The sequence below is a fragment of the Pteronotus mesoamericanus genome, unplaced genomic scaffold (assembly GCF_021234165.1).
Source record: "Pteronotus mesoamericanus isolate MK-2021 breed Mesoamerican mustached bat unplaced genomic scaffold, CSHL_Meso_final contig_246, whole genome shotgun sequence".
In the NCBI taxonomy this organism is placed as follows: domain Eukaryota; kingdom Metazoa; phylum Chordata; class Mammalia; order Chiroptera; family Mormoopidae; genus Pteronotus; species Pteronotus mesoamericanus.
Window position 1 is genome coordinate 12,238,837 of NW_026555104.1, and position 26,244 is coordinate 12,265,080.

The window sequence follows — 26,244 nt, forward strand, 5'->3', positions numbered from 1 at the left end:
AATCCCTAGAATTTTTCTCAACTATCGACAGACCTGGTATAAGCTATGGAACCCATTCAGGAGAGCAGCCAGCGTTGATTTAAAGATGCTGGGGCATCTGTTGCATACACTTATGGACATGGACGACAGCCACTGGCTGGTGGGGAATGGCGGCTGCGGCCTGTGGGTTGAAATCCCACAGTACGATCTGCGATCGACCCACAAGTGTTATGGATTCCCTCACGTGTGCCTAGCACCAGATCAGAAACTACAAAAGAAAATGAGGTGGCGTCCTCCAGTCCTCTTATAGGAGAGAATACAACACATATAGAGGAGTAAGTGCCCTGCAAAACCTAGCCTGAGGAAATGATACTTGTGTCATTAAGGTGGTAAGTTCTATAAGACTTAGGAGAGGTCAGTGGAGTACGAAATGGCCGAAGGGTTAGGCTTTGTGTAGGGAGAGAGAGGAGGGAGAGGAATAAGAATAAGGGTAAGAGAACTCGGGTGGGGGGACCGTGGAAATCTTTGGGAGAAGTCGAGAGAGAACTGAGAATTTGGAAGGGGAGAGGAAATGAAGGGAGGGGTGAGGCCAAGTCCAGCAACCTCGGAAAGGCGGGCTCAGCGGACCCGTCTTTCTTTAGGCCCGGGCATTCCCGTTGGAGTGGAGCGTTTCCGGTCAGCTTCCACGCCAGCACTGTTCCCCGAGCATTTTGACCACGCAGTGGAAGTCGGCACCTGGTGCCTCAGCAGCTGCGGGCAGTGCCGGGACACATGGCGCGGCCAGACTACCAAGAGGGGGCGTGGCGAGGGGCGGGCCGGAGGGGCGTGGCGTGGGCGGCCCTGTGTGGGCGGGGCTCTTCTGCTGCCCCCGCCACCGCCGCCGCTGCCGCCGCCGCCTCTGCCAGCCGCGCGGACCGAGGGAGCCGGGTGGCCGCCGCCTGCACGCCCGCGTGCCGGGGCTGCGGTGGGCCAGGATGTCGGGCTTCCTGGAGGAGCTGCTCGGCGAGAAGCTGGTGACGGGCGGTGGCGAGGAGGTGGACGTGCACTCGCTAAGCGCCCGCGGCATCTCGCTGCTCGGGCTCTACTTCGGCTGCAGCCTGAGCGCCCCCTGCGCGCAGCTCAGCGCCAGCCTGGCCGCTTTCTACAGCCGCCTGCGGGGGGACGCGGCGGCCGGGCCAGGGGCCGGGGCCGGGGCCGGGCCGGGGCCGGGGGCCGGAGCGGCCGCGGAGCCGGAGCCGCGGCGCCGCTTGGAGATCGTCTTCGTGTCCTCAGATCAGGACCAGCGGCAGTGGCAGGAGTTCGTGCGGGACATGCCGTGGCTGGCGCTGCCCTACAAGGAGAAGCACAGGAAGGTGAGCGGCGCGGGCCTCGTCGGCGCCCTGGGCTTGGGTGCGCACCCGCGCGTTCCCAGGAACCCGGTCCTCGCCTTCCCCCGCCCGCCAACCCACTCCACTGTCCCCTCTGCCCCCTACTTCATCTTTGCACTCGCTTCCCCTCCTGTCCCTCAGTGTTCCCTTTCTCTGTCTGTGCCCGCCCCCCGCCCCCATCCCGGGACCCCGCCGGGTTGGGGCTCCCGCGGCAACTCCTCGGTGCCTGTGCCAGGCCGCGTCCGCGGGAGAAGTTTGACACCCCTCGGTCCCCCAACCCCGGCTTGCGTCCTGTGGAGTCCATAGCCCTGTCCCCACAAGTTGGGAGCCTCGCGTAGAGGGTGGCTGCCCTGGGAGTCCCTACTCCGTGACTCGTATCGCGGTCCAGAGGTGCAGGGAGAGGCCGCTTTCTTCCCTCAGCCGCGGGACTTCTTGCGGATACCTGTAGTGGGTGGGGGAGGGCGCTAGCCCCCTACCCATAATGCCCAAACCAGGAAGTTTCTATTCGAGAGAAATCTGCTTTTCTGGGGCCCCCTTTCCCTGGGACCCTGGACCCAGAGGCCCAGGACAGGCCTCCCTGCACCGTGGGGAAGCGGCCGCTGACCGTGGCTTTAGGCAAGAAGGGAACTCACTCCTCTCCCTTTCCCACTCTCTCTGCACCCGCGGCTGAACTAGTGGCCACCCGGGAGCTTTTCATTGTCTGGCTGTCCAGCCATTCTCCCCAGATGCCTCCCAGGCACAGGAACAGACCGTTCTTGCAGGTCGTAGTTGCTTGGTTGGTGGGCCACTGTCGTCTTGGCAGGCTTCGAATTAAACGCTGAACTGATCCCATAGGTGCAGGTTGACCGGAAGAACTAGGATTTGGGGAAATTTATATATACTTCGCTGTCAATTTCTCATTCCTTCCAGTTTACTACTGAAGTTAGTTTGGATTTTTGAGTGTATCTGTTGGATGAAGATTTCTGTTTTAATAAAAGGAATTCAGGAATTTTTGTTATGAATTGAAACAAAAAGTTTTGGGGTGCTCTTGCTTCATTAGTATGCAACGTGTGAATCCAGTCTTTTTTCTGAGGACAGTCTCAGTTTATGGACAGGAGACGGGTTGTATTGGGGGCCTGAAGGTTCTTCTAGGGAGGATGGTAATGGCATGCCGTGTATTTGTTTTATGTGTATAGAATCTTGTTGAGAAGCATGATTTAGATTTAGTGAGAGCAGAAGGCTTATACTGTGACCCCAAATGTCTCCAGTAAATCATCTGTCTTGATGCAGTGTAAGGTACAGACTTGGGATTTAAAGTATGAAATACAGTTTAACAAATAGAGTTTCTACATGTAACACTGGAAAAACATGGGCTCACTAACCACACAGAGGCAAAACTTGGCATTTTAAGCACTTTTTAGATGATTTTTGTCCATCTTTGATTTATACATTTGATAGTGCATTAATATGAATGGCTAGTCCTTTTTTGCTTTACAATATGGAACCCTTTGTTTTCCTTAGTGGTTGTATTTATAGGTTTTTTTGGATTTACCAAATAACATTTTCATCATTATGGCAGGTTTCTATAGTAGACCAAAGTCTGAGTTAACTAATGTCCTTATTGGGTAATGCCAGTGACTTCTAGCTTTTGCAAACATACAAGGATGGTAAAATGTGACAGACCTAAGGCCTATTGTGATTCCCACAGTGGGGGAAATAAATTCACTGTATAGTAAAAAATATGGAGAAAATTTAGATGTTTTGCAAATACTTTGAGCTTTTTCTTGAAAAAGGAGAATGTTAGATAGGACAGAGGCCATGCCAGGGTCTCTGTGTCCTCTGGCTAGTCCCTTGGCACGAAAAAATGTGTGGTCTGTGGCCCCAGCCTGGACCGGCTAATTCTACCAGTTTGAGTCTGGAGGATACAAGGCAGACCCTCATTTGAAAACACACTTCAGAATGTGCACGTGCCCAAACCATGACGCATTAGCATTTAAAATTTTCATTATTTTGCTCCGAGTTTTCCTGTTTACTTTGTTCTCTAAAACAAGTCCAGTTCTGAGGCTGCAGTTTTTGTTCTTGGATGCTCATGAATAGGCAGCTCAAGATCTTACGCCAGAAACATTCTTATTTGAGGTGATACAACCAGGTAAAAAGACTCCAGCTGTGTTTCTTATGGAAAACATACTCTTGGAAGTTACAAAAGCTGTGCACTCACTCTGAAAGGAGTTATTTTTCCTTGAAACCAAAGACATGTAGAACAAATTCCTTTTCTGTAATTTTGAGCTTTTGTCTTGCTTGTTTGAATTTGGGGTGCTTAGAATCTGTGAGCTTGTGATGCCAGCTCCGTGATAACAACTGAAAAGTCCCGGGCACCCCTAGTGCAGGCTGCTGGCTGGCTGGACACCTACCTCCTTGTTGATGGGCCCTGTCCATGAGTCACCAACTATAAAAGTGTCTCTAAAGAAGAGAACTTTGTTTTGCACTGAAGATAAACCAAAGTCCCAGATTACTACTTTTTTAAAGTTCTCATTAACATTTGTTCTTTAAAACCATTCGTATACTGCTTCCCATTGGGATAACAAAGGATATGGTTCTAATTAGTTATTGGCTGGCATTTCTCTAAAGAAAATTGAAAAATTATGGTGGAGAAAGAAAATGCCGTGTAGTATTGCTTTTTTTCTTCTTTTATTAATTTCCCCTTTTATGTAGTAAGAAAGTCTGGGGATGACCATATATTTGAAGCCTGCATTTTGCCTGTTTCCTCTCACCTTGATTGGAGCTGTGAGAAAACAGCAAATAAAAGAGTTCTGGCATCTTTAAAAAAAACTGTTGATGGAAGGTTGTCCTGTTTCTACTTGCGTTAGTGGTAGGTGCAAAAGTAATTGAAGCTTCATTGTCTGGCTTCCAAGTACACACATATAAATAGCTGTATAAAAATTGTAATTAGATGATAATAGATCTTTGAGTGAATTTATAAGAGCAGTTTTGTGAGGAAACATAATCCTGAAGTTTAGGCAGTTAGACTGGTTTTAAGTGGGTTTGTTTTTTGTTTTGTTGGTAAACATTTTTGCAATTTCTGGAGAGAGAGAAGGTGATGAATAGTTGGAAAGTGGTGAAGATTTTGACTTTTGGGATTTGATCTATCTCATTTGATTAGTGTAAGTTACATAGTTGTCAGAACTGGGTAGTTGATCTCCAGGATCTACTTTAGCATCACAGAGGAGAGCCCTGGTTTTGGTTTTAAAGTCACAGGACTCAGCTTTGCCTGGGCTGGTTGCCTGATGGGAAACATTTGATCAGGTGTGGGTGTGCGGATGTTAAAGGGCACAGGTTTGCTGGGGTCTGGCTTGGTCCTAGAACTTCCTGCCTGACAAAGGGCAAGAGAAGGTCGGGGTGGGAGAGTGGCAGACTCACGGGACTCTGGTCCAGCACCCCTGGTCTACCTGTTGCAGCTAGGATAAGGGAATCGTGTTACTACATTGTGTGGTTGCTTGCTCTGTGTGTTTCTTTTGGTTCAGACTAAATCAGCAGCTTGGCCTAGAATTCACCTGAATCCCTTTGGTCCTTTGGATGGGCAAGATTTTGTACCAACTGAGTCTTATAGCCCCATCTATCTCTCCCGAGTCTTTCTCCCTTAAATCCAAATCACCTAGCCACTGAGAGAGTGATTTCTACAACACTGACAGTCTACTGTCTTTGTTTGTTTCTTTCTTTCGTTCTTTCCTAAGATTTTAACATTTATTTTCAGAGAGGGAAAAATAGAGAGCAGGAAATATTGATGAACAAGTTTGCACGCTGAAAATCCAGGCTTGTACCCTGACCAGGAATTGAACCAGTGACCTTTGGTTGGCAAGCCAGTGCTTGCTCTACTGAGCCACACCAGCCAGGGCTTTTTCTTTTCTTTTTCTTTCTTTTTTTTGACAGACTACTTTTCGATCAGTATGGCAAAAGATGGCAAAAAGGCATGGGGTTTTCTGCCTTCCACATAAGGAGCCTGTGCCAGCCAGGAGAGGTGCCCTCCAGGACTTGGATCTGTCTAATGAAAAACAACAGTCCAATTAAAGTAATAAGAGCAATTTTCCTTCAGAGGCTTTTTCCTTGTTCCATTATTTGTAATGTATTTTTAATCTCATTTTTCTTCTCTGCATAACAAAGCTGTCTAGTGTAATGCCTAAATATACAGACTCTTGTCCATCTACCTGAGTTCAGATCCTGGCTCTGCCTTCTATTAGCTCTGTGACCTTGTGCAAGTCACCCTACATGTCTGTGCCACAGGTTCCTCATCTGTAAAGTGGGGATGATCATAGCACCTGCCTTGCAGGACTGTTGTAAAGACTGCACGAGATAATATACACATGCCTGGCATATCATATGTGCTCCGTAAGTGCTAGCTATTGTTTGTTAATACATTCTCATGGAATTTGGTAATTCATGTCATAGCTTGAGCCTTTGGAACATATCACATTATAGAATTGCAAAACTATTATGAGGTGTATTTTTTAACTTTTCAAACAAATGACTTTTATGAGCATACAAACGTATATAGTTAAGCAGTTGAAAGAGTTGCCCTTGAAAAGATTATAATTGAGTAGAAAGACCTAGAAGAATGAAACAAAAGCAAATGAATATATGTTTGTTAAAAATTCTGTTCCTTAGAATACTGATAGTACTGATACTGACTAAACTCCATGCTTCTATTTGCCTTTAAAACAGAGACAGCAGATCAATGAAGGCTAGGCGTGATTAAGGGTAACAGCTTTAAGATGATGAGACGCTCTTCTTGAGAGAGATTAATTATGTACTTGGTGATGGTTTTGTGGTGTGCCAAAGCTATTAGGCATGTCTTCCACGGGTGGCTGCTTCAATCTGGGCAGCATGGAAGTTGCGGATCACTGCTCTTTCACATGGGAAGAAATGGACCGTGCTGGGTTTCTGGAGCAGCAGAAACCTCGCCCCCTATGATGGAACTGCCCCCTTCCCAGCTCTGGAATGTTGTAGGATAGCTTTGCTCGGACTTGTAGCATTTGCAGGTTTAATACTTGTCTTCCTGCTAGCGGCAAAGGCCCCATGGACTAGCTGTCCACAGTTCTTGCTAATTAATTTATCTTCTGATATGGTTGAAACGTGAGCCAGAGCTCAGAGAAAAGCAGTGGATTTTAAGATTAGGGTCATTGATTTTATTCTGTTCTAGGTTTTTGTTTTTTTTTTTCCTTACCCTCTTTTTATCACCCTGCCTTTTGGTGGGAGTCCTTGTTTTCATATCAGCACGAATTGGAGAAAGAAGGCTTTGTGTCATATAGAACAGGGTTTGGGGATGAACAAGTCCCTCGGTGGGAAGGGTCCTCTTTTTTTCTGATAGGACTTGGGGCTCCAGCTGGCTCCATTCTGAACTAGACCGGGCTCATTACTGCATGATATCCTTTTGGGGGGGACACATAGGATGTGTTTTCTTTCTTCACGTCCTGAATCCCCAGTGGTTAACCACCAGGGCGCTTAGTTTTCTGTATTTCATTAACTTACCATTATGCTTATTCAAAGGCACTCAAAGAAAATGGCAGTGAATTTAGAATCTTTTTGCTGATCCTGACTTTCATGAAGCTCTTGTGTACTGTTGCTTTACATCTTGCCACTATTTTAAGAGTAAGTAAGAATTCTTGAGTCTTAGGAGACATCCTTGATTCTCTTCCACCCTTCACATTAAAAGGGCACCACGTCTCGTCTATTTGATCACCTAATTGCTCTCAACTTTGACCCTTTCTCTGCATCCCTACCATCACTATTTGAGTTCTGGTTTCATTCAGACAACTGTGTACTAGCAGCCTTCTCCTGGGGCGGCTTGCTTCCAGTGCTGACCTCTGAAATGACTCTCTACTCTAGCCAAGCTTCTCAAACTCTCTGTACTCAGTAATCAGTTACGTTTTGTGTTGTTAATTTCTAGTCAGTCACACACCAGTACAAGTGGCCTTGCTACACCTGATGCCTATACAGCTTGAAGCACCTGCAGCTGCCCACTGAGTTGACACCATACAGGCCGGTCTCTGTCCTGTTCAGCAAGATGAGCTGTTGATCATAAGCTTGGGCATTGCTGTAAGGTTGAGCTGCTGCAAACGTTTCCAAGTGCTCATTCTCAATTTTTCTACAGGCCTCGCTGCCTTGGCCAGTCACCAACAACTCCTGGATAGACACTGGCTGCAGACCCACCTTGGTCAGCACTGCTCCAGACTGTGTCCGGAGTGGAATGATAAGACCAAAAAAAACAACTTTGATCATGTCATCCCCCTGCTTAAGAGTTCTTCAGGAGTTCATGGAGTTCATGGTCTCTGGAGTCAGAGCATGCGCCCTGGCCTGATCTTCTCCCTTACCTCCCACCTGTACAGTGTCCTCTCTCTCCTCCCACCTGGCTGAGTTTGGAACTTCTAAACTCAGTCCTGGTTCCCTGCTCTAAGAAGTTTTCCTGTCTTTTTTCCCTCGGGGGAGGATGCTTCTTATAGCATCCATAGATTGTGTGCACAGATGTCCTAGTAATTCGCCGTGTGTGTGCGTGTGTGTGTGTGCGCGTGTGTGTGTGTATGTTCTTTTTCATTAGATGGTAAGCTCCTTGAGGATGGAAACCAACCAAAGGGAGGTGTTTAGGGCTAAGAACTGGATCATAGAAAGCAGACACGAGACTTGGAGATTTGTATCTCGAAAGCATGGTAGTTTCCACATCATGTGAATTGGAATGTGCACTTCCACTATCGCTTGGCTTGATTTAAAAATTTACTATTAGAGTTGGGTCTCAACAGAATTGTCTTGATTGTACCAGCGAATATACCCACACACGGTATGTGGGCGTTCTTGTTTTTGTTTGTTTCTTAATGAGTGCTTTAAAGAGCACTTAAATGAGCAAATGGATGCGGAACTACTTTGCCCTCTAATTCTGTGCTTAAAAATAGGAAGAGACTGCCCTCTATTTTTGACATGTCAGAGATCTTAGTGCATTAAAATAGTCTCATATCTGCAGACCTATCATTCCATGCTTTTTTAGTTTTTACATAGTTGGTGTTTCTCTGTCGTCTTTATTCCAGGCAACTCCAAATGCATGTGTATTACCTTCTTCCAGCAACTAGTAATCAGTAGATATTAAGCAATTTAATTTTTAAAAGTATATTTGAGTTGGAGAATTGAAGCTAAGAGAACTGATTATTAGATCAGGGTCACGGTGCTGCATGAAAGGCCTCAGCTGAACTCTCTGAAATTCAACTCAGTCCTTTCTGTTCATGAAGTTGTGTCTTAAAAAGTGTTCACATCAAATACGCTCCATTGAAGAGGAGGGAGCCGAAAGTTCTCTTTTTAACAAATGGCTTTTGGTGTGGGTTCACCGAGATATGCATAGACTCTGAAATAAGTTAGAGGTAGGTTAACTGCTCAAAGCATTTGCCGCTGCTTGGGGGAGAGAAGAGCCAGAACTTTTCTGTTGCTGCCTTTGGTGGTGGTGGTGGTGGTTTTGAAGGGCCTTTTAATGATTTGGCTTTTTTTAGATCAGCCAGTGAAGTGCCCCCAACTCCCCTTTATCCTATGCAAAGCCTGCGGGCTGCTTTAGTGCTTTTGTTCAGAGACAAAATTGAACTTCAGGTATCCTGCCGAGATCCTAGGACCAAATCAGTCCTCCCTTTTATGAGGTTTTCAGAAACTGCTGTTCTATAACTTCCAGTGAAATTTCAAACATGTGCTTTCTGCTTTATGACAAGTAAGAAGTATAGTAATTGAAAGTTGCCTGAGTGCTGTTATTCTGGAGTGAAACCCTGTAATGGAAACTTTTGTTCTGTGGCATCTGTGATTAAAAGCAAACATAAATTTTCGGCTGCTTGCTGGACATAACTCTTGGGCCAGAGATACAATGTATTTTTGTATGACCTACTCCTTAGAAAATCCTTTTTAAAAAACAGTGTAAGCCTCAAATGCAGCATTCCTTCCCGTCACATATCATCCATTCCCCTTTGGATTACTTCAGTGTAGACACCAGTTACAGGTAAATTCAAGGAACTTTTTTACAGTTAATAATGCTTTTATCTTGGATCATTGTTGAATAGTCATAAAACAGGGTGTGGTGAGTTTTGCTGTTCAAGGGATAGGGTTTCCCTCTTTGTTTTTCCTAGGAGAATTTTATCCAGATGAATCGGTTTTACAGTTTTTTATTTGTCTTTTTTGGTCAATATCCCTGGGATAAAAATCTGAATGGATTTAGTCTGTTTAAAATCAGAAGACGTTGCCTTTTTTTCCCTTTAAACGAGATCAGATCAAGACAGTTTGCTTTTGATCGTGGTGGCTCACAGCACAGCTGCCTCATCTGTTACTCATTTCTCAGGGTTTGATGTGAAATACAAAGATTGGGCAGAACAACGTGCAACAGGGAAAAATCACAGTGTTACCCTCTGAGCTCGGAGTGGCAGTGAGGGCAGCGTTTTTCAGCCTTGGGCACGGGTTTGACGGCAAGTTACAGCATTTATATCCATAGGCCTTCAAAATTATTTCATTGTCATAAGGGAATGTTTAAAATCAGTTGCATACTGGATGAGCATGGATGCTGGATCTGGATTTCCTGGGTTTGAATCTCTTTCTAGTAATGTGACTTTGGTGCAAGTTATTTAATGGGTGTCACTAGTTCCTGGTCAGTAAAATGGAGATGATAGTACCTGCCTTACAGGATTGTTAAGGGTTAAATGAGTTAACATTTGAAAAGTGTTTAGAACGGAGCCTGGTGCCTGGTGCCGGGTAAGTGCCATTTAAATGTTTACCCCAGGCACTTGGATTTCATTCCATATTTTATGGTTATTCAGATTATAGGAGAAAAGAACGTTCGGCTTTTTCCATTCTTTGTATCACCTCCCTCCCCCGCAATTCTCAGCACCTGGTTCTTTGCACATAGTGGCCTATTAAATAATCTGGTTTCTCTTCAATTTCTTACTAGGGCAGCAGTAATTACCTGTCAGTTGTTCGTTTGAGGACTTACCCATGTCTTTGAATATGGGTAGAATTCCAGACCGGCCCTTTGACTAATTGGGTGCTCAGTTTTACTTAATGGATTCTATTTTTACTTTCGAGCTGGGAGAGAATAGGGGAGAGACATGGGCTTGTGCCTATTTCTGCTGCCATTTATTTTAACTTTTTATTATGGAAAACTCCAAACATCACATAGGCAGGGGAAACAGTGCAGTGAACCCTTATGTACACAACGCCAGATACAATGATCGTAAACTCGTGGACACCTACCACCTACTCCTCACTGAATTACCATATTTTGCCGTGTACAATGTGCTACCCTGTGTAATGTGCACCCCCGTTTCTGGCCCAAACTTACAGGGGGGGAAAAAGTCTTTTGGTTCAGTTTTCAAATTTATTTATTTATTTATTGAAACAAAACCGATTGTCATCTTCCAGGGTATTATTTTGCATATGGATATCGCTGTTGCTTTCTAGAGTTACACTTTAAACGCATAAGCATAAATAAAAGAATTAAAAACATTTATAGAGATACAGAATTAGTACTACTCATGTATAGCGTGCGTCCTTATTTTTCCCTTAAACATTTGGGCAAGAAAATGCACATTGTACACGCAAAATACTGTGCATTGTAGCCACTCCTGGACAGCCTATGCTTCCTTAATAAACATTTCGGTAAGTGACTCTTCAGAAGACATAACCGCAACATCATATCATACCTACAAAACCCAGTGATTCCTTAGTATCCGCAAATATCCAGTCAGCATTTAGGTGTCCCCAGCTCTCTCATAATTTTTTTAAGTTGGCTTGTTTGAATCCAGATAAGGTCTACACATTACCTTTGGGAGCTCTGTCTTGTCTAAGTTGCTTTTTAACCCATAGTTTCCCCATAACAGTTGTTTGTGGTTCTCCTCCATTTAAACTTCCTCTGTCTCGGGCCAACTTCTTTGCCACATTCCTAATCTTTTCTCATCCGTATCTTCCCCTTTATCTAGGTCTGTAGATTGAAAGTGTCCTGGCCTCCAACAGCCGAGAAGTCCAGGTGTAGGTCACCTTATAGGCAGGGGTGGCTCCAGGGCTGTCCTCATGACCGGTTGTCCTTTTCTCCATCTCTGCGTTCTGCTTTTCTCCACTCTGACCTCCGGCAGGTGTTCCTCGTAGTGATGACGTAAGGGCCACCCTCAGCTCTGCGTTTGCTTCCTGTCCTCTCAGAGCCCCCACAGGAGACCAGCCTGGTCACCCTGCCATCCTAGAACCTGTTAGCCCGGCCAGAGTGTAATACTCTGATTGGCCAAATCTGACCCCTCCCACACCTGTGTAGCCAGAAGTGGGATATGAACGAGGTGGGCTGAATCAGGAAGGCTGGGGCGGCTCCCTAAGGAAAATGAGGGTGCGTTACCAGAGGGAGGGGACCAAGATGCTGGGCGAGCGGAACTATACACGTCTGCTTTGGTTTTCAAAAAGATCACTGGAGTCCTGTAGGCGAACCCCGTGACAGCGTGCCCCTTCGTGCCCGCAAAGTGGTCATCCAGCCTCTGCTGAAGTATTTCTAGTGGCGGCAGCCTACCATCTCCTGAGAAGGCCTTTCTGACATCAGCCATTCTCTCCCAGGGGACTGGCAAGCCTTCAAGGAATTGGAGACAACCCTGCTCTCTGCCAAATGAGATTTCCTTGGTCTTTTTTCCGTTTCTCTTATGATATGGATTCAGGTTTCCTCACCATCCTGGTCATTTGTACCTGACCCCTCTTCAGGTTTGTCTGGGACCTTTCATGAAGAGTAGTCCCCAGCCCTGACCCCTGTGGCTCAGCTGGTTGGCTTGTTGTCCTGTAAACTGAAAGGTTGCAGGTTTGATTCCCCATCAGGCCACATGCCTAGGCTGTATATTTGGTCCCTGGTCTGGGTGCATATGAAAGCAACAGATTGAAGTGATGTTTCTCTCACATTGACGTTTCACTCTTTCTCTCCCTCCTTCCCCCCCTCTCTCAAACCAATAAGCATGAGGATTCAAAGAGAGAGGGAGAGAGAAAGTTCCCAAAGCTGAACACAGACTCCAGTGTGGTGTGCCTCAAGCACAAAGAGTAAGCTTATTACAGCCTTTGTTCTAGATATTATCTAGACTTACATTATCATGGCCTGAGATTGCATTAGCTCTTCCGACAACCGAATCACACTGCATTGACTCACTGACCTTTTTGTCAACCTAAATTCTAAAGTCTGTTTCACCAGTCTTACACCTGAGCAAATGGGAATAGTCCCAAATTTTATATCTACCATATCTAAGAATCAGTTTATTTAGATGTGATCAATTTTTGCAGCCTGTTCAAATCTTTTTGTATGCCATTGTGGGCATCCACAACGGTCATAGCCCCTTCTGAGCTCTGAATGATGTGATCCCTTCTAGATGGTCAGTAAGTCTGGGAACGGACGCTCCCCACCCCCCACCCGCACTCCTGGGCGGACCACTAGAGATCTCCTCCAGGTTAGTTAGTTTTCAACCAACTTTAAGTCCAATCACTTCTAAACCTGACAACTGTGTTATTATTCAGCCCATATTTCTCCACCTAGATAATGTTTTTATCATGGGAGATCTTAACTGATAGCTTTCTGTAACTTAGATAGTTGCTGTTTCCATTTCAAGGAACGAGATGGTTTGAAATGACCTGTGTTTTTGAACTCATGCTTGCCTCTCAATTGGTCTTCTTTTCCTAAGTGTGGGTTTAATAACTGTAATAAGCTATAGGGTCGTATTTAAGGGTTGAAGTCAACTTCACCAATCTGTAGTTTGCAGATTCTCCCCCCTTTTTGCCCTCTTGAAAATCGATACTCCTTCCATCTGTTAGTTGCTGGTGATGAAATCACTGACAACAGTTAGGTGATATTATGGGCATATTTTCTCCCTGGTGGATGTAATTCATACCTTAAAGGAAGAGTTGCAAGATCAGCTGTGCATGTGTGGAGCGTTGCTACATTTGTTTCCTGCGGAGCGCTCTGTAGGAGGAACTGTGGCCAGGCACCCCTGACAGTCAGTGTGCAGCTGAGAACACCCCATTTGTCCAGGAGGCCCAGAGCCTGTACTTTCTGGAGGCTGTGTGCTAAGAGTGGCTGCCTTGTCCCCAGCCCAGCACCCCCCTGCCCCCACCGTCTCATTAGGGCACTAATAGCGCCTAAGGGAGCCTTTTCCTTAATGCCATTTCTCCCCATCAGGCGCACGCTGGAAGAGAATCTGGCTGGCTAATTAAGTGTGGCATTTTGTTTCAAAATTAGCAAGAGACAGTAACTAGCTACAAAGCAACCCAGTGTCCTTGTGCGGGTAGATTTGTTTGTCTAACATTTGACTTTTTAGGACGAATCAGTCCATTTACTCTGAACTGTTTATCTTATTTTAAAATGGATTTGTTTTCTTACCCAAGTGTATTTGCACATTTAAGATTACACATGAATCTGTTACAGGCTTTACAGTTTGGCACCTCAGTATTCTGACATTTCGCATGTTAGGCATTAGGATAAATTGTAATTAAGTGCCTTAAAACACTTTTCCTGGGGGAAGTCACTTTCCTAAATTTGCAGAAGGTCGCAGGCTTCAACCCTCGGGTGCATTGTTTTAAGCTTTTACAAACGTTCTTAAGAGTAAAATACCACTTAATACCACTTGAGCATATTGTCTTTCATTTGGGTTTGTGGAAAGTATTAATTTGCAGGGCCTGTGGTGGAACACGGGCGTTTTGAAGCACGTTTTGAAGCACTGCTTTCCTGTGGAGGCTCAGCTTGTGACTTTTCTTCTGAGATCATCTGATTCTGTTCTTCGGTTGACACGGCCACAGAGGTGGTAGTTACCAGGCGGATCCAGTGCCTGGAACAAGACATTGGTACGCCTTCCCAGGGAGAGCGGATTTGTTTGTGTGTGTAGACAGCACGAATTATGGCTTTACTGCTGTTTATATTAAAAAGCCATTTACTATATTCCTTAACTCAGCATATACTTAAACACTGTTTTTCCACTTAGTAACTTTTTTCCATATGCAAGAGAAAGCCAGCATTTCATTTTTTCATTGTAAAAATAATCCTCTTTCCAAAGATAACCACTGTTCATAGTGTCTTGTATGTTCTTCCAGAGAAAAATACTAAGCATATAGTGAGTATATAACTATCTATGCTTAAGTGCTTTTTACACAAATAGATTAAGCATTTGAAAATAATTTTTATTTTCTGAAAAGATAGTGCCTTGACATGTGAAAGGAAATCTGAGTGAAAAGAAAGGCATGCAGGGAAAAGTACGTCTTTCTTCTACCGCTGACCGTAGTTTGCCTCCCTGAAGAAGCCGCCATGATCAGTTTCTTGTGTGTCTCTTCAGAGGTATATCATACATATACAAGTGTGTGTGTGTGAGGGGGGGGCCCTGACACACACCTATGTATTTTTTAACCAAGTCTCTTAACTAGATCTTGCTCATATTTTGGCTGCCCTTGACAGGTACTGCTTCTTCTGTCTCAGGTAGGTAAAGACTAAAAATGTCATTAGTGTAGCCCTATGGTTACTTTGTACCATGTGTACCTCAAGTCATGAATCCAACACAGAAGCAAGGAACAGAATTCCCAAAACGCTCCTCTCGATCCCTAGAAGGAAAATGGCTTAGGCTGATAGGCTCTGGAGTAGGGTGGGTGAAGGGACCTCCAAAGGCAGTTCTCCCTGTCCTCTGGGAGGGGCCCCCTTTGGGGCCGACACAAAGCAGGGGGAAGACAATGTCTGTGAAATTCCCACTGCTGGGCCCTGCCGTTCGGATTAATTAAGAGCTTCGTTCTCGGAGGCTGTCAGCCTTCCCTTCCAAGGGTACATGGGTTTCCACAGGGACAAAAGACTTCCCTCCGCCAGGCACTTCCATTATGCGGTGCCTTGTGTGGTGACGAGCATTAGATGACTTGCATTTAATACAGGTTTTTATTCACTAAAGTGTGCTGCATTTTTAGCAAATCTATCACCCCAAAATCTAAAGTTAGGAAACAGGTAAAATAAAGAGACTATGGCCATTATTTTCATTATAGAAGGATCTTCATTTTATTAAGCCAAATCATTGTAGAGAGTAAGCTTCTAAGAGGTGTTCAAAATGAGATTTCTTCTACTTAGAAACATTCCTTTACAACTTTGGAATGTATCTTCTTTTTTTTTTTTTGAGAAAAATGTACAAATAGTACAACAAAAGTCATGTTACCCAGTGTCATACACAACCCTTCCTGAACATTCCTCATTCTTTCCTGTGTGGGGCAGCTGAAAAAACTTAGACTTCATTTGGTGTAGATTTATGTAGGCAAGTCACTTATGAAAAATCAGAGGGTTGCTATGGGAGTCAAATAGATTTATTCAATAGATAAATAGATAGTAGAAATTATGGAAAGCAAACTTTGCAGAGATCCAGTAAACCTTAAAAGGGGACTTGATAAAAGAACAGGAAGGGAATTAGTGTCAGCTTAGAAGTGAGAGTATTTTCTGAACGATTAGTCATAGATGCGGATTAAATGTATATCCTATGGGTCAGAACAAAACTATAATGATGCTTGCCTCATCAGACCTTGAAGGTGCTCTTTAAAGCTGTGTGTGATAGGAAGACATTGGAAATGCTCTCAGAGTTCAGTGTGGAATGGTGGGCACGTTGCAGCTTTCAGAGTCAAGTTGAACAGCTGTGACAAATAGAGTTCATGACCTTTGCTGGAACATAGGACTCTGTACTTCAGATATTGTGGCCAAAAAAGCAAGATCCCGAATTATACAGGTACCATGACTACAGCAGGGTTTAAACTGGTATACAAGAAGAAAGATTGAAATAAATACCCCGACTTGCTAATCGTTGCATTAGGATAGTGGTGTATGTGGTGGTGGGTCTCTGATTTTCAGAGGTTCTGGATGTAATCGCTTTTGTAATGAAAACATAAATATATGTGAAGAAAATAATTGTGCCTTTTTTATTTTAAATCCTCACCCGAGGACATGCTTACTGATTTTAGAGAGAGGAGAAAGGAAAGAGAGAGAGAAACGTTGATTGGTTGCCTCTTCCACACATCCCAACTGGGGACCAAACCTGCAACCTAGGCATGTACCCCGGCCAGGAATCAAACCTGTGACCTTCTGGTTGAATGGAATGGCACTCCAGCCAACTGAGCCATACCAGCCAAGGCAAAATAATCATGCTTTTGCCTGAAAGAGTGTGCGCCTAGTTTTTGAACTCTTGTTTTCCTGTAGGGTTTTGCGCTCCTTTTGATCTAGTTAGTAGTTTGGTGGTGTCTTCAGAAGGCGAGTAAGGAACCTTGCACATAATCATCTTATTGAGCAAAGGAACGTGGGGGAAAAGAATTAGCTTGCAGCCCCCTACTTCAAGAAGGCTTTCAGAAAAGAAGAACTTGAAAGTGACCTTTTAAAATGAGGGGGAGGATAGTCCAGTGGATTAAGAAAGAAAGATATTCTGGATATAAATAACGCATGTGGGAATGAAGGGGAAAGTCGAGAAGGAGAGAGATCATTTGATCCAGCTGAAGAGAGTAAGCACGGCCGGAGGACGACGCACGGCCGGAGAAGGACGGCGCACGTGGGAAACCTGATGAGAGACAGAGGCTGCCCGTGCTCAGTGGGAACGTTCTTACCTTTTATAAGGAAAACAAAAGTTCCTTTGGCAGATGGCCAGGAAAAGACATTTTAGGTGATGCTGACTTGGAGGTGTGATTTCTTGTGCGAGGACCCTGGGAAGCTGACTGCGGTGTTCCGTTTGTTGGTGGCAGTGGCCTCTCTTAGGGGTCTGGGCTGGGAGTGACAAAGGGGGTCTGGATTCCAGACGTGCCCTGTAGCAAGAAACAGATGCGTTTCTACCAAGGTGGCCGAACTCAAACCTAAGAACTGCATCCTGGGCCGGCTGCAGAAATGCATTGTCTGTGCTCCTCCTGAGATCATAAAGAACAAACTCCGGGTGAATGGCTTCTGTTTGTTAAGTAAAGCAAAGGAAATTCCCCTGGGAAATTCCCAGTACTGTGGAGTGCTGGGGAGAGGTGGGGGAGTGATGACAGGGACTAAGAAGCTCCCAGACCGGGTTGCTCACTCAGTATGTGTTCTATTATCAAATCAGGTTTGTGCTTCTCATTGCTTTGTGTTGGCACTGCCCAGCCTTGGTCAGTCACATGTGTTTGGAGTATCAAATTTGCCGCAGGCAGTGTGAGGGTGCAGAGAAATGAATGACAGAGTCCTTGCTCTTTCAGGCATTTATAGTTTAGTTGGGGAGATAAGGCATGATATATATACACACTTAAAGTCTCCAAAGGGTCTGGTGTGGGAGGAGGTTGCTCTGAGAACCTAGAGTCCTGTGACCTGGTCAGACAGCAGCCAGAGAGGCCAACCCCTCACGTGGTTGACCTGGCTCAGCTCCCTCTCTCCTACTCTCTAGCTTTGAGGTCTTGGGCAAGTTACTTTAATCTTTCCAAGCCTCAGTTGCCCCATCTGTAAAACTGGAATGATAACAGTGCATACCTTGTAGGGTTGCCGTGGAGATTTGAGATGGCACATGATACAAAAGCTTTCAGCATCGTGGGAGGCACGCCGTAATTGGTTGAAGGTAGTAACTACTGTTCCCGCAGACCAGAAAGTTTCCAGAGGGCAGGGACGCTGCTCTTCATCACTGTGTCATTCATACTTAATGCATTCGGTATAACTTATTAATAAATATTTGGCACAAATATTTATTGAAAGAAAGAATGAGTGGTTTGGATTGAGAATTGAGGAGTTGGCCGGATTCCGGTGGAGAGAGGAATGGAATTCCAAGCATAAAGGTGAGTCTGAAAGTTAAACAAAGGCATGCATTCTTCTTTATGTTTGTGCTATAATCATAATTAAACAAATGCTCTTATTTTATAACCCGGGACGATGTGGTCGTTGAATGTTAAACTGGTGAGGAGACTGAGGTCCAGAGAGGAGCAGCTTCTAGGATCTAGGTCTCTGTATTGTTGGGTTGGTGGTGTTCCCTGGCATTTCTCCCGGTGGCCCTTAAAAAAAAAAAAAAAAAAGGCCAACCAGGGACTGTGATACATTGCCATACTTTGTTCCTAGAACAGAGAGATAAGCATCCTGAAAAAGGGAAATGCTGCAGTCCTATTTTTCCTGAGTAATTTTGTGTATCTTGGCCTCTAGAAAGCAGGACAAGTTCCCTGGTTCTGAGAGCAGAGCCGTTTTCCTGTGGAAGGGCCGGGGCCAGGCCCGGGGTGGCGGTCAGACCTCCTCTGTGGAAAGCCTCAAGTGGCTGTAACTCATCGCTGTAAAAACAAACATGTTACCTCCCTGAACAACAGCACGGAGCACTTAAGAACAGGATTACCAGGGCTGAAATATGGGAAATGTAAAGAAAGGAATTCAGAAAGAGCCAGGTGCTTCAATCTGTGCATCTGGGCTGATGAGACTCTGAAGTGTTAAAGAGAAATTCCATTCTGATGACTCGGGCCCACAATATTTTTTCCTGTTGGGCCAGTGGGGAGGGGAGAGGAGGCACGTTATCCTGGGGCCTGTCTAGGCAGTTAGCGCCCTTCCCGTGTTGAGGGATAGCTGGGATCTGAACCCTTGGCAGCTGGCCCTGGGAACAGGGTCAGCAGAATTTGCCCTGTGCTTTGAGGAGGTTATTTATTCCAACCTGAGCAAGAAGATAGAAGCCAGAGAGGAGAAGAGGAGAGTCAGCGTGGGGCAGCCCTGAACACATACTTGGTTTCGGCCAAAAGAGTTTGGAAAGGGGGCTGCTGGGGCAGGCCCGCTGTTTCATGGAGGGAGAATGGAGATGTTCTGAAACTTAGAGAGGCAGTCGTCTCTGAAGCCAGGTCTTAGTACTGAATCTTCTTGCTATGCCTTTAAGTACTTCCTGAAAGCCAGCACAGATCTCCTTGAAGCCCTGGCTTGCAGTTTGCTATATGCGGAGAGGAGAGGTGCCCTGGAGCTAAGGTGACCGTATGCATGCATGGTTATCTCCCTCTGCGGTCACTGTGTATGGAATTTGTTTTGTATGTGTTTCTGTTTAAAGACACCTTATTCAATACAAACTGTTGATTCAGTAATACTGAACTTTCGGTCTCAGCTTTGTACCCTGTGCCTGAATGAAGCTCATCTAACACATGTGTTTTCTCCATAAGATGCATCACAGCTATCTTGCACTTAGGAGCACTAGACAGTACTTCAGCACTATGCTCGGGGGACATTTTAAACAGTGAAATCACCAACAAAAAAGCATAGCAATGTGGCACTAAACAGACCGCCAAAAGGACTCTGTTTATAGTATGATTGGAAACAAGAAGTCAGAGTATTGCCTTGCTTAACCTCAGCTGGGAGCATGTGTTGTGGGCGACTCAGATTTTTACCATCCTGTGCATGTCCCTGAGTGACCGCAAAGGTGTTGCTAGATTGATTTGGGGGTTGCAAAAAATTTTAGCAGGTAGGTGAATTCACAAATACAGAATTCTTGAATAATGAAGCTCAACTATATCCATTTTTCCAAAATATTATCCTAAATGTGCAGAACAACCTCTGTAACTTAATACTGTTTAGCTTTTGGGCCCAGTCATGTAGCAAGTTCCTTTACTCTCCCCTCCTTTTTAATCCCGGGGCTATTTAAAAAATTAGAAAATACAAACTTGCAGAAGGAAAAATACTTAAAATCCAAATGACACCAAGCAGAGATCATTATTGTTTACATTTTAGTGCCCGTCCTTCCAGGGTTTTTAATGCAAATATATATCTGTCATCTGTACTCCTGATACAATATATGCATACATGTAAATATGTATATTTAAAACAAGATTAGTATCATACCATGCTGACTGTTACATCTTAGTATTTCACAGTTCCTCGTTGCTGGAGCCTGAAGTGAGAGACAGGAGTGTGTGGTGAGGGATGAGGCCAGATGGGCAAGTCAGGAGGGACAGCAAATGGAGGGACATCAGAGTGTGGGACTGTGTCCTGATGAGGCCACCGAAGGGTTCTAAGCAGGGACATTCCACAATCAGATTAGATAAAAAACCGCTGTGGCTGTGTAGACAGTGGACTTGAGGAAGAGAGACCAGAGCCACACTGTGCAGTATGGTAGCTCCTTGGCTGTGAGCACTTTGCAATGTGGCTGGTCCCAGCTGCAATGTGATGTGTTGACTATCTTCTGGGTATTAATGATGGGGTGTGAAACAAAATAATGTAAAATACCTGAATAATTTTTATATCAATTACATGTTGAAATGATAATCTGGATATATTGGCTTAAATAATATATATTGTCAAAAGTAATTCCACTTGTCGGGTATTTTTTTAACTTTTTAATGTAGCTACTAAAAATTTTTTGATTGCATATATTTCTGTAGGGCAGCTCTGGACCTGGGGGTGGGGGGAGGTGAGGAGGGTAGTGGGATGGGCATGGGAAGGAGGGGGAGTAGATGTGAGAAGTATTAGGAGATACATTTCATGGCTGTGTCCTGGCTTTGCAGGGTGCAATGGACTGAATATTTACATTCCTCCCAAATTCATGTGTTGAAGTCCTAACCTACCTCAAGGTGATAGTATTGGGTTGGCCAAAGATTTCGTTTGTTTTTTTTCCCGTAAAATAGTCCTGGTAGTCCTTGGTTGTCTTTAACTTCATTCGGAACAATTTTGTTAGATTGTATTGTGACAGCTGTCATATCAGGGTGCATTTAAAAAAATTATCAAAACTGGTGAATTTTTGTATAGCCATTTTAATATTGAAGATGGAAGAAGACGTTTTCAGTTTATTATTATTTCAAGAAAGGTAAAAACGCAACTGAAACTAAAAAAGATTTGGCAATGTATGGAGAAAGTGCTATGACTGATCGAACGTGGCAGAAGTGGTTTGCGAAGTTTTGTGCTGGAGATCTGCTGGATGATGATGCTCCATGGCTGGGTAGACCGGCTGAAGTTGGTAACAATCAAAATGAGACATTAATTGAGAACAGTCAATGTTATACCATGTGGGAGATAACCGACATACTCAGAGTATCCAAATCAATAAAGTTATTGTGAAAATGAAAAATGTATCTTTTATTTTACAGAAAAAAACCACACAGACTTTTTGGCCAACCCAATATTTGGAGATGGAGCCGTTGGAAAATAATTAGGTTTAGATGAGGTCATGAAGGTGGGGCCCCCTGGTGGGAGTGAGGCCATTATAAGAGGAGATCAGAACTTGCCCCCCTGCCAGCCCCCATCCCCATGTGAGGACACATGGCAGCAGGGACAAACCAGGAAGAGAGCCTTTACTAGACACCTTCTCTGCCAGCGCCTTGGATCTTGGATTTCTAGGATTCTCTGAGAATGGTGACAAATAGATGTCTGTTGTTTATGCAGCCCAGTCTGTGGTTTGTTTTGGCAACCCAAGCTGCTGCGACAGGGAATGAGACAGGAAGGAGTTAATGTCACCAACTGAGAGGGGGAAAATGGAAGCAGGTGTTGGTTTGTGGGGGAGGCTGGGGAAAGCAAAAGCAGGTGGAGGTGTTCGGCTGTCTAGTTGCTTGGTTACAGCTCTGTGGACAGGTAGGTCTGTGCCTGAGACAGATCTGTGGGTCACTGGCAAATACAGCCATGAGAGGGACTGAGAACCCCAGAGTTTTTGGAGAGAGAAGGAGGTGGCCTGAGGGGAGAGGCTGGGGTGTACCAGCTTGGACCTGGGGACCGGACAGCCAAGGAGCAGAGACAGGGCTCTAAGTGGGCGTTGGTCTCGGAGGCCAAGGGAAGGTGTATCAGAGCGGGTGAGCATGAAATCTAGAAGGAGCACTATAAATCTTCATGAAGCAGCCTCTACTCTTTATTAGGGCTAATAACAATAAAAATACTTAACAATTACACAGCATTTACCTTGTGCCCAGCACAGCACTGCAGGCTTCGTACAGTCGCCCCACGGGCACCCACTGTTGTTACGCCATTGCAGGGGAGGGTACCGAGGCACAGGGCCGTGAAGTGACTTGCCCAGGCAGGTAGTAAGTGGCACCTGCAGGGCTCTGGCCTTGATCTGACTCCAGCCCCCACAATTTGACCTGAACTTTTTTTTGCAACTCCCAGACGTGCCTTGGCAAGAAGTGGGTAACTGTCCTTTCAGCCTCAGCCACGAGTCAGTTCAACCACAAGAAAAAAATCTGCCCTTCCTTGAGTGCTGGCCTTGTGGGAGCAATGATGATGGATGGCGAATTGGGGAGAATTTTGCATTCCAGGGTGCTGAGGTCAGTGTCTGTGTGAGCCAAGGGGCACGGAAGTTCAGGGCCCCGGCTTTGCTCCTATGACCCCCGTTCATGCTCTGGGGGTCAATGGGCCTCCCCGTCCTGGGTGCCTCTGGCTGTTGACTTTGCTGTGCCTGTTGCTTTCCTTAGTTTAATCTCTTCTGGCTGTATGGCAGTTCCAGTAATGAACCCACAGGACCCCAGGCCAAGGGCAGGGTTGGAAGGCCTCCTGTCGCCCATCCCTCTGGGCCCAGACTTGCCTTACTGGGAGGAATGCCGCCCCCACCCCAGCCCCGCCCAGACTCATGCCTGAGGTTTTACTGCTTTCGTTCACTTCCATACATGGAAGTGGGGTTGCCAGCCTCTGCCGGGAGAGCGCCTGGAGCCGGAGCTTGTTTCCCCACAGCTGACAGACACCCCCTGGCTCACATTTTAAAAGTGTATTTATTTAAAAAGACCAGGGATTTAACCACACATGTCTGCAAAAAGAACTTGGGCATCTCAACCCAGAGAATAGGCAATAAAAATTGCAATCTAGTTCCCGAACGTTGTGGGTATAACACTTATCGCCAACTTTGTTATTTTTTCTTTTTCTTTTTTTTCTAAAAAAGATTTTATTTATTTATTTTTAGAGAGAGGGGAATGGAAGGAGAAAGAGAGCAAGAGAAACATTGATGTGTGAGAGAAATGTCATTCGGTTGCTTCTCACGTGCCCCCATCTGGGGACCTGGTCCGCAACGCAGGCATGTGCCCTCATCCGGAATTGAACCGGTGACCTTTCGTTTTGTGGGATGACTCTCAGCCCACTGAGGCATGCCAGCGTGGGCTCTCCAACTTGGTGATTGTTAGAAAGTTCTAATGATGTGAGTGCTAAGCTTTCAAATCTTAAAATAGGTAAAGAAGCTTTTTTTGGCGGGGAGGAGGTCCATTTTATAAACATGTCTTTATTAACATATTAATATATATTATATATTAACACACACACACACTTTTCACACTGATTTGAGGAAAAGAAAAGAAAATCTGAGGGGGGCTGAGCCAAAGTGCACTGATGCTACAAAATGATAAGAACGGCCCATCCTGGGCTGTCCATCCCAGCAGGTGCAGCCCTGAAATTGCCAAGCTCTCATTTGCTATATTGAAGAAATTCTTTGGTTTTCTCAAGGAAATGCTCTTATAGTGTACAGTGCTGTGGTTCTACTTGTTTTTGTTTTTGTTTTTCATAAGTGAACAAGAATTGGACCTTGTTCATTTTCATAGATGAACAAGGATCAGACCTTATAAGAGGTAAGCTTCTAGAAAGTAATAGTCGACAACAGCAGATTCAAAACCAGTTTTGGGAAATGAAGAATGTCGCGTATTTCTCATGGAGCTACCTCTACTGGTTTGGCATGTAATTTGTTGGTCTTGTGCCAAATTTACCATATTGTCTGGTTCTTTCCCTGCTACCATCATGGGCACAGTTCTTTGGATATATTTTGCTGGACTCTCTTTGTACTCTGCCTCACATCTCTGAGATCGTTATAATGGAACCTGAATTATTCGAACGCCATAATTCAGGATTGTAAAACTCCGGAAGCGTGCGATGAACTCTGGTTTTGGTTTTGGGGACTAGATGAGGGGGCGAAAAGGCTGCTGCTGGCCTGAGGGTTTACTCTGCAGGCCTCCCCAGCCCCTGCGCAAATCCTAGATACTGTTCCTGCCTTAGAGAAGAGATTAAAAATAAAATCAAAGTCTCCGCTCCTTTTTTATCGTGATTTATGTTGAGCTTAAAATAGCAAACCTTAAACTTCTTGATCTCTGTCCTCGCTCCTTTCCCCTCACCGGATCCCTTTCTTGAATTGTATAAAAAGATTCTGAAATTCTTCCTTGAGTCTTTCCTGCCTCCAGGGAACGGGAAGAACGGGCACCAGCTTTAAGGTACTCTCCGTGTGGTTGATCTGAATTCCTTCTTTTGCTCTTTCACTAGTTAGAAGGTTCCCTCCTGTGATAGATGGATGTGTGTTCAGAGGACGTTGAATTTGTAAGTTGGGCAGAAACTGCCTTTGGAGTTAAAGGGCTTCTTTTCAGCAACCTCTTTTCCCCCTTCTTTTTAAAAAAATAATTTCTGAAGCATCAGGCTGTCATCGACCTACTAATTGTTTTTCCTCCAAGCAGGACCAAGACTTTGGGCAAATTACTTTTGCCTGTTGAGCTGTTAGGCCTCAGCATTATCCTTCCAGAAGCTGCTGGCCAAATGGCTGTTCTCACAAGGTGTGGGGCCTGCAGGGGGCCTTGCACAGCCCCAGCTGCTGCTCTCAGGCAAGTCCCCAGCCTCCCTGAGGGGGCTAGGGGGGTGGGGGCCCTCACTTTGCTGTCCTGTCCAGACTGAGGAAGGGAGGTGGGCTCTCATGAAGGCCAGCAGTGGGGAGAGGAGACTGGCTCCCTGCTCTTCCCGTTCCGGAGCATGGGTTCCATATTACTGTGGAGAATACAGTTCTTAGCCTCAGAGTGCCTGGGGGAGAGGCAGGGACCCCAGTTCTGTTGGGTTGATTTCAAGAGCCTTGTTCCAAGTGAAACACCCAGTGGTGGTTTTCAGTGCTGGCGGGTATTCAGAGCCACCTGGTGAGCTTTTAAAAATAGACATTCCCAGCGCTTGTTCACTGTTATGTCCCCAGCATATTGCACAGTGCCTGGTACATGGGACATGTGCTATGTAAAATTAGTTAAATGCACGGGAAACCCATTCTGTGTGCTCATAACGTCCACAAAAGCGAACAGATACAGTATCTCAGCCAGTCATACACAGAGAGTCAGAGTAGCCGTCAGCTGTATCCTACCCTCCCTGTCAAGCCCCATATGAAATCACGCAGCTTTGGTCCATCCCAGATAAGGTCTTGATGATTATTATTGTTAATGTGCTTTTAAGTCACTACTATACTGAGGTATCTACTGCTTTGTGATCTAGAATAAGACACCTAAGTAAAGGGGACGCTGAGAATATATAATCATACAAGTACAAGAATTACAGCTTTCATTTACTAGGTGTGCACTTTGCCAGGCCCCTGTCTCAGGGCTTTGTTTGTATTTATTTAATTCTCGCATAACCCTTTGAGTGAGGTGCTATTGGACTAAGTAGTCTTCTCAGTCATGCTCTTGAGTGGTTGAGTCAGCATTTGATCTCTGGCCTTTTGCCTAAGTGGTGCTGAGCTGCCTTTTAACTGACCAGGCTGTCACTTCAGGAGGTGCCTTCCATGTGCCAAGCACAGAGATGCAAAGTATTTTATAGGTACTGCCTCAGAATTTTCACAAGAACCCTATATGTTTGTTACGTGCCGTGGAGTTGGCTTCAACTCCTAGTGACCCGGTGAATGAGTGACGTCCACAGCAGCCCTGCTCGGCTCCGTAGGCTCCCGCCTGTGGCTTGTGTTGTGGAGTCCATCCATCTCATATTTGGTCTTCCTCTTTTCCTGCTGCTTCTGTTTTTTTCCAGCAATATTGCCTTTTCCAAAGAACCCTGCCTTTTTATGATGTGCCCGAAGTAGGCAGCTTTACTTTTGTCTTTTTTGCCTCCAGCAATGTATCGGGTTTAATTTTCTATAGGACCCACTTGTTCATCGTCCTGGTGGTCCAGGGTATCTGTAGGTACGCTCTTCTCCAGTACGATATTTCAGATGAGTTCATTTTTCTTATTAGCCTTCTTCACTGTCCAACATTCACATCCGTGCACAGT

General features: G+C 45.2%; 1 protein-coding gene across 1 annotated transcript in view; it reads left to right on the plus strand.

The window, feature by feature from the left end:
• Positions 1-879: 879 nt before the first annotated feature.
• Positions 880-26,244, plus strand: part of NXN (nucleoredoxin) — a 138,854-nt gene continuing 113,489 nt past the window's right edge. Inside the window, exon 1 of the mRNA XM_054573274.1 lies at positions 880-1,331. Within this exon, the coding sequence (XP_054429249.1) occupies positions 954-1,331 (378 nt within the window). The 5' untranslated portion in view covers positions 880-953. The remainder of the gene's footprint in view (positions 1,332-26,244) is intronic.